Source organism: Astatotilapia calliptera, chromosome 4 (assembly GCF_964374335.1).
Source record: "Astatotilapia calliptera chromosome 4, fAstCal68.1, whole genome shotgun sequence".
In the NCBI taxonomy this organism is placed as follows: Eukaryota; Metazoa; Chordata; class Actinopteri; order Cichliformes; family Cichlidae; genus Astatotilapia; species Astatotilapia calliptera.
The window spans coordinates 29389626-29398519 of NC_137425.1; the positions used below are offsets into that span (position 1 = coordinate 29389626).

At 41.5% G+C, this 8894-nt stretch overlaps 1 protein-coding gene across 2 annotated transcripts; it reads right to left on the reverse strand.

The window, feature by feature from the left end:
- Nucleotides 1-1348: 1348 nt before the first annotated feature.
- LOC145428604 (syncytin-A-like) lies at nucleotides 1349-8894 on the reverse strand. 2 transcript variants are annotated; one of them, XM_080301027.1, is made up of 2 exons: nucleotides 8343-8894; nucleotides 1349-4028 (listed from the first exon to the last, which is right to left on the reverse strand). In XM_080301027.1, exon 2 carries the CDS (start codon nucleotides 3734-3736, stop codon nucleotides 2174-2176), a length of 1563 nt encoding a protein of 520 aa, XP_080157153.1. In that variant the 5' UTR covers nucleotides 3737-4028; nucleotides 8343-8894; the 3' UTR covers nucleotides 1349-2173. The 2 variants fall into 2 exon arrangements, with proteins under 2 accessions (XP_080157153.1, XP_080157154.1); XM_080301028.1 differs by lacking the exon at nucleotides 8343-8894 and having other exon boundaries at nucleotides 1349-3152; nucleotides 3278-3819.

Genomic DNA, 8894 nt, shown 5'->3' on the forward strand with positions numbered 1-8894 from the left:
GAGATATTGCGCAAATGGAAGAACGCAGTCTTACATATTTGTTTAATATGTGCATTGAAGGACATGTCCTGGTCAAAAATGACTCCAAGGTTCCTCACAGCGTTACTGTTTGTAACCTTCACTAAAGCTGTTTCTGTGCCGTGATGAGCTCTGAAACCTGACTGAAACTCTTCAAATAAACCATTCCTCTGCAGATGATCTGTTAGCTGTTTGACAACTACTCTTTCAAGGATTTTTGATATGAAAGGAAGGTTGGAGATTGGCCTATAATTAGTTTCATCAGTTGTTCAGTTCTTATGAAATGTTGCATAATTGTACCAAATCACTGAGGATACATCCAATGTGTAAATCACAATCAACAATTTTACTGTGATATTCGCTCGTGTTTAGAGAATCTCCATTATCTTTGTTACTGAGTTTCCATTTTTGTAGGGCCAAATTTGTATTAAAAATTAATATTTTCATATGATGTGAAATGACTCAATCATTTCTAATTTTTAGAAGAAACCATTCATTAAGTCCCTTAAGGTGAAGATTTCATGTATTGATAATGATAAAATTAACACAAATTAAAGGTTTCACTGATAAACACACAAGTTTTCCTTGCTTTGAACCCCATGTTCTATATAGATTACAGCTCTGATCTGGAGAACACTATTTTAAAATACTGTGTAGGGTTTTTGTCAAATGATTAAGAAACAGACTCTCTGTCACAAGAGACAGAAAGGTTGTATCTTAAAAGAAAAGTCTCCAAAATTTGGTAGAGTCTGATGTCATGCAGTTTCATAAACATGTATTCTCCCCAAAGAATGACACCTGAAAACTTTGCGTTAAATGAACTTTTCTTTTCCCTTTTTAGGAGGCGCCTGATATCAACGTGAAATGCACTGCAGTACTTCGTGCCCTTCCTGTATGTCTATGTCTGTGTCAATTTTGGGCTCCTGAGAGGGGTTATCATCCACTTCCTGCTCCACAAAGGCTTTGTGTGGATACTGACGCTTCACTGTACCATCCTGTCTGGCAACCTCGGCTTCTTTTCGTATTTGTTTTGCAGAACAGATCCGCATGTTCCCTTCCATAAAACCAAGATGACGTGCAATGAATTTATCTATCCTTATAGGGAGATTTTCATGCTTGAACAGACCATGTTTAATGTTCTTGAACTCTGCTTCAACATTAGCTGAAGTTGCAGTGAGTTTTTCGCTCTGAAATAGCGGAACCATTTCTCCAGTCCAGAGTGGTAGGTATCCTCCCAATCTAATTAGGTGTGGGACGAGCTCAGGTAGATAGTTGTTGGGGGAAAACTCTGTAAAAGACCCAGGAGAAATAAAGACACAATGAGACAAAGTTACTTTCTTTATCAAACGTGTACACGGGTGAGCTGCTAAGAACAACTCACACCATGCACAGTGGCTTGGTAATTTTTATAGGAAAGACAGTGAGAACAGGATAAGAAAATACAAAACAAATAAAATAAACAACTCCATATGTGGCGCTAGTCTCGTCAGCAGAGAGCTGGGAGAAGGCTGTGAGAGATAAAACAATCTAAAACAATATGTCCCAAAACAGTATGTCTTTGCTGAGAAAGTCTAAAAAGATAATTCTAAACTAATCTAACCATAGGCAAAGGGCAGACAAAAGGCATCTTTGTACATTTAAAAGAAGGTAAAGAAACATAGAATCATTTTTCCTGTAACATTCCCCCCTGTTTAACTTATTTTAAATGTATACAACAATTGTCTATGAAAATTATTTATTAAGTATGTTAGGCAATTTTTAATTTCCAAAATCTTCAAAATGTCATCATAGCAGAAATGGCAGTCATTTGGTCTAAAGAATAAAACAAAAGAAAATAATAAAAAGAAAAACATAGTAAATGAAAATCATAAAAAATAATAAAACTAAAACTACAAAAAATAAAAGGATGAAAACTAAAATGAAAACTTCAAAAAATACAAGGATGAAAACCTTATATTTAAAATGATGCAAACCTTAAATTGAAAACTTTATATGTAAAATAATGAAAACTTCATATTTAAAATGAAAACTTTATGTTTAAAAGTCAAGACTTCAAAAAAATAAAAGCATGAAAACTTGCATAACCTACTAATGTTTTAATCAGTGCATGATCACTTGACAAGTCATTTTTAATCACCACGTCATTTATTAGCAGCTAGTACAAGTTCTCCTCTAACAGAATTGCAACGGGATGTTGTTCTTCTTCAGGCACGGCAATATAAGCAGTCATTGTAGTTGTTATCATCTTTGAAATCATTACTCTTAGGCATGGCAACACACACAACACTAATATGAGCAGTGCTATCATGATGAGACCTAGAAGGAAAAATGGCTTTGCTACAGCAGCCAGCCATGAACCGCTGAACAGCCAGTCCAGCCAGCTTTGTGCTGTAGCTGCTCCAGGTGTGTGTTCAGTGACATATTTTTGCAGAGCGGTCAAATTCTGCAAAGCTTCATAAATGTCTCCTCCAGTTTCGTATCCATCAGGGATAAAAGTGCAACATGTTTCCCCGATCAGCTTGCAAACTGCTCCTTGTGATGCTGTTAGCAGGTCTAGTGTCAGTCTGTTCTGCAGCACCATCGTTCTGATGGCCTGCTGTTCTCCTGCTAAGGCAGTTCCCAGGGTCTCAGTCAAGTTGATGTGTCGTAGCAGAGCATATCGGTTGATCTCCACGTGATCCCGCACCTCGGCAACTCCAATGCCGGGGATCAAGCTCTGTAAGAATTTCACTCCTCCTCCCCAGATGCGAAACTCTCCCGGCACTCCAGTGTCCACGGTAATGCCGAAAGAATTGGGGGAGGCGATGTCCACTTCACGTCTCTGCCGGCTGCTTGGGTGATGTGCAACACTTTGCATGAAGAAAACGTGATCTGATAATTCCACCAGGGCGCACAGACCTCCCCAACCTTCAGGGAGTGACAGATAAGCCTTGTTGCCACATAGGAAGTACCAGTCAGCCAAAACTCTGGTTCCTCTGCTGCTGGGTGCCGTCCGTGCACATCCTGTCTGGTACTGAGTCTTTGTTTGTAGTGGCATTCGGTAGCTGTAGTCGGAGCGACAGTTTAGGCCCATCAGCGTCGTGTTACTGGCACAGGTGGCGTTGATTGAACAGGCCATACACTTCCTCTCGTTCCTTGGTGGGCAGAAAGTGTATATGGACTTACATAGGTGAGTAGGCAGCTCCCCCACTGCCCGCGAGCCATTGTTCATCACACATACTGGCAGTTGTGATGCGTTCAGTTTGTTCAGTAGAATTACATCAGGCAGTGGGTCTGAGACTTGGGGCCAGGTCAGTAGGTAGGTCTGTCCGGAACAGTTCACATTTGTGAGTGATGATGACCTCCAGGTTGCTTTTGCTGGGATGCTGTAGTTGGCTTTGGACCAAAGAGTACCGTAGCCTGGATGTGTTGCCAGGCCCAACAGACACCAACTGCGATCTTCAGGTATGCTGTACGGCCACAGGCCAGACGTCTGCGAGGATAGGGGCATATGGGTACATGCATAGCAGTCAGTTTTGTTATTCAAGTGAGCTGTAGTGTTCATAAACTGCCACCAGAAGTTGGTGGCGTATCCATGGGGAAACTTGGTGTATTTTCCTTTGTCATACAGTGTCTGCCTTTTCTCCATGTAGCGTGACTTGTTGTCCCTCACGGAAGCAAAGGTGAGGAGCCCGGCCATGGTCAGGGCCGCTGCAGTTGATAAGAGCCACCACCTCATGACGACGGAACACACCCTCCTGTCGCGAGTAGACCCCCCGGCCAGGAAAGCTGACCCCTCCACCGGGCGAGACCACAACAAGCGGGCAAGCCTGCCGTCAGCTGTGTTTAGATGGCTTCACTGACACGCCTGCAGTGACTCTGATGGATCCAGGATGGTCGTTCCGCAATTTTGCAAGCGGTCGGTGTAGTGAGGAGGACTTGGTATGGCCCCTCCCACCTGGGTGTGCTCCAGTTTTTCCTTTGGAGCACCTTGATCTGAACCCAGTCACCGGGCTTTAGTCTGCAAGACACTGGAGAAACATCATCAGGTTGTTGATTATGTACAACGATCTCTTTGTTTTCTAACAGCTTAGACATCCACTCTGCTAATGTGTTTTCTCTGATTGCTTTGTCTATTGGTTGACTGGTAATGGGCAGTGGAAACGGCCTGCCATGAATGATTTCAAATGGAGTTAGTTTATGGGAGCCTTGTGTTAAGCGCATCCACATTTTCACTAAACCCAAACATTCAGGCCACGGCCTTCCTGTTTCTGCCATGCATTTCCTGAGCCTTTGTTTTATAGTGCCGTTAGTTCTCTCTACAAGGCCTGCGCTCTGAGGGTGATAAGCACAGTGGTGTTTTATGCTGAAACCGAGTGCTTCAGAGACCTTAGTGATGACATCATTTACAAAATGAGTGCCGTTGTCTGACCGTATCAAAGCTGGGATGCCATATGTGGGTATGAAGTGATTGCACAGGCACTTTGCTACTGAAATTGCATCTGCCTTTTTCACTGGATAGATTTCCGGCCACTTTGAGAACACGTCTATAACCACTAGGGCGTATTTTGACCCTTGACATTCGCTTAGTTCAATAAAATCCATATGAATTGTGTGAAAAGGATGAGGCGGAGTTGGAAAACGGCCTCTTTGTGGTCGCAGGTTACCCTGAGCATTATATTTTTGACACGTCATGCACGTTCTGACAAATTGTTTTGCTGAAGTTTCAAAATTTACAGTGTAAAAATGAGTGTTGACAATACAGGTCATTCCCCCCGATGACAAATGCGTACAGCCATGAGTCACTAATGCCGCCATTTTGTGGAGGAATTTTTTGGCAACACTGGCTTGCCATAACACATCATTAAATCGTTTGTCAGAACTGCACCGTGTTTTAGCCATTTTGCCTGCTCTGCTGTGCTTGCTGCTTTTTGTTCATTTTTCAACACATCCAGTGGAATCTGATGTGTGTTTACTGCCATCAATGTGATGTTTGCCTGTTGTGCCGCCTATTTTGCTGCTCTGTCAGCAAAATTGTTGCCTGTAGTAATGAAAGAGTCAGTAGGCGTTGTAAGAGGTTGGCATGCTGGTTTGCCAGTTGGTGTAATCATTCCTCTAGTTTTCCAGATTTTTTGCAAAATGATGCACAGCAGAGAAAACATACTGGCTGTCTATATAAATGGTTATTTGTTTATCTTTGTGTATTTCACATGCGCAACAATCTCGTGTGAAGTGACCTTCCTCTCCACGGTTCTAGCAGGCGTTGTCTCTATGTTATCTGCTGTTTCTGCGTGGCTGTCTGCGGCCTTGGTGTTTGTGACTTTGCTCGCCTCTCTGTTCCTGATAGCCACCTGCGAATTAGTGTTTTAGTCTGTTGTCAACAGTCAGCCTTATTTTTAAGTTACAGAATGCTTCTCCCTTTTTTTGGTTTTTGTTTTTTTTGTTTGGGAGAATAGATGCAACTCTACATTTTCACTTAAGGCAGTTTTAGATAATTTCTAGTTCTTCAAACAATGCATGGATCTCACACATTTCAAACTTTCAAGTTAGGGTTGTTTCCCATTTATACAAATATATATATTTAACTTTGCATTGCTCACAGCTCATAGCTCACAGCTCTAAACCTAGGCATTTTTCAATCATATGCCTAATCACTATGTGTCACTGTGATTCTCAAGTATGGTCACAAGTTCGTTTAAATTCGTTTCCAAAACCAACAAAATAATCAAACAAAAACAAAAAACATAAACGTGTCAGGACACAAAAGAAAAAAGAAAAATGCTGCCACCCGAACAAGGCAGAAGTCTGCATATGTTGGCTTTTAATAGCATGCAGCTTGTAACATGGTAGACTAATGTGCCTGTGTTAATTCAGCTCCATATTATTGTGTGAAGTTGCACTGGGTTGGGAGTGGTTTTGTGTGTGTCACATTTTTGGTGAGCCAATGGCTGGAATGGGGTTGGACTAATTAGAGGCAGGTGTACTTGATTGCACTGATACACCGGTCTACTTATAGCCCACACTACAAACACTGCTGTGTTGTTTTGTCTCTCTGTGCAGGTATGTAATGTGATGAAATCAGATATGTTTGGGATGGATGGGTTTTGCGCTATGAATTTTATATTAAGTGTGTCGTTTTGTCTCTCTGTGCAGGCCAGGGCCTATTATATGCCACAGCCTAAAGGCAGCAGGGTTGCAGAGGCTTGAGTGACCACTGACCATATGCTTGCAGGGTGGTGGGTCTCCAAGGACAACTTCTAACCCTGTTAAAGGCAACATGTGGAGTGCAACTGGGCTGTGTGGCATAGCTGGCTCTGGCCTTGGGACTGTGTGTTTTTATACAATTCTTAAGTGGGACAGTGGACTGTTTTATCTTTTATCTCTTGCTATATCTTTTGTCAATAAATTATCTTTTAGAATTTTATTGACTGACATCTTTTTGCCCATGACTGAAACGGTTGGTCAGACCTAGAGTCTTTCTTTGGGTGTGTTACAGCAGCTTCTGCTCTAAAAGAAACAAATAAAAAGAAAAGAAAATGTGTAACATGCTCATCAGCTTAGCAGTGTCTACATATTTAATTCAGCTTCTCAATCCTGTAGTTGTAGCTGTTGTCTACAGGGTTTTGCTTATTGGTTGTTATTATAGGTGTGCTCTATATCTCAGCAATGTGTCATTCTAGGATGATAGGTTTCAAGCTGGTCAAGTGCCTCTATGCACTTCATTAGTTTAGTTATTCTCTGTAACAATTAACAATGAATGACCTGTATTGTCTTCATCTCACATGTCATTACACTGAGTTTCAGCAAACCTTAAGCTTGATGCAGACTACTGCTTAACAATTATTCACCTCACATCATAACCGATTAAGGTGCCTCTTCATATTAATATTATGTCATTGTTAATATTATCCTCTTTGTCTTATATGACAGCAATAGCATATTATAATATTTTATCAGTGTGTACCACTATACTACTACTGAGCCAATTTGATAGTTAGGATCATCTTATTTAGCAAACAAATAATTTTGAATTCATCCAATCTGCGGTCACATTTGTTCTCTCTGTTGCATGGCGGACCAGGCAGTTCTATTATAATATATTATTTATATTTTATTTTGTATCCATCAAGGGCTTCAGATGACCTGCAGAATCATCCTTTTCCCAAGGTGGAGACAGTTACCTTTTCACACACTGTCCTTGGCTGAACAATGACACAGCCTTAATATACCTTATTAAAATATTTTCGTGTGAATTATTTGCTTTATATTCATTTTATACATGCTGGGCATGGTCATCATGCCAACTGTGTTTCATTGTTGATATCACTTTACAGGTTGTTATCCTTGCTATTATTAATTTCAAATACTCTAAAGATAATTTCTACTGTAATTTTCCCTTTGTTCATCTTTATTTCGTACTTTTTATATTTATATCTACTCAGTGGGGTCTGTTTTCAACCCTTTTAAACTACTTCAAACTACTGTGATCTCTAGTTTTCACTTAATAAGGGATTATTAAGTTCTTCCTGATATGGGTGGTGCTGCAGATGCGGCTGCAGGAGTGAGTGATGGTTTACTAAAAGGATTGTGGGAACTGCACAGTGTCTCGTCTTCTGGTTTTACTAAACTGGCAGTTGAGTTCTGTTCTTCTGACTGTTTATATTTTGTTTTCTTAAATCTCTCAGTTTACAGACACTGTTTTTGTCCGGCGTCTGGACTTTTCTTTTCTCACCACTGCTCGTCAGCAGGAGTGAGTTTTAATTTCACTTGCGTGATTACCCATCTTATTTATGTATTTACTTATTTTTGTTTAAGTAATATATACACAATACAGCTGCGATCACCTTCGCTGGTATTAGAGACGAGAGTGGTTGCTCACACGCCCTTCTACTTTCGGACTATTTCCAAAAGCGGTGTGAACTTTACGAGACGGAACTCGACCGTTCTCTCAACTCACCAGCACGTCAGTGAATAGCAGTAAAAGAAAAACACAGTAGGAGCAGCTCAGTCTCTTATTGGACCGTGAAAATTCAGCTTGCTCCATTAATTAAAACAATACACACACACACATTCACAGCTTCGACGCGCGCGCGACCGGAACCCTTATGATAAGGGGAGCTCCCAGAGCTACTTACTCCCTAGACCCAGTCTAGACCCAGCTGGGGGAGCTACCCAGAGCTCCAAAGCTACCAGTCGACGAGCTTCCAAAGCTTCCAGTCGACGAGCTACGCTACCAGTCGACGAGCTTCCAAAGCTACCAGTCGACGAGCTACTTCCGCTATTTTAAATTCCCTGAATTCAAAATGCGCTTTTACGCAAGATTGTGTCAGTGTGTCTGTATCTACCTGGTCAGTGTCGCCGGGTCTGGTCCACCTCGATCGGGTCCCACCACCGTGGGTCGCTTTCTAATACGTTGGCCAAGACCCGAATTTAAACGCTCCTGGACTTTTATCACACACCTGGTGTGTGAGCTGTCGACAGACGAACAACGTGGACTGGTCACGGAGATGGGACACGATGGAGGCGCTCCGGCTGTCGAAGGACCAAGAAATGTTCGGGGAAAATTCTGTAAAAGACCCAGGAGAAATAAAGACACAATGAGACAAAGTTACTTTCTTTATCAAACGTGTACACGGGTGAGCTGCTAAGAACAACTCACACCATGCACAGTGGCTTGGTAATTTTTATAGGAAAGACAGTGAGAACAGGATAAGAAAATACAAAACAAATAAAATAAACAACTCCATATGTGGCGCTAGTCTCGTCAGCAGAGAGCTGGGAGAAGGCTGTGAGAGATAAAACAATCTAAAACAATATGTCCCAAAACAGTATGTCTTTGCTGAGAAAGTCTAAAAAGATAATTCTAAACTAATCTAACCATAGGCAAAAGGCAGACA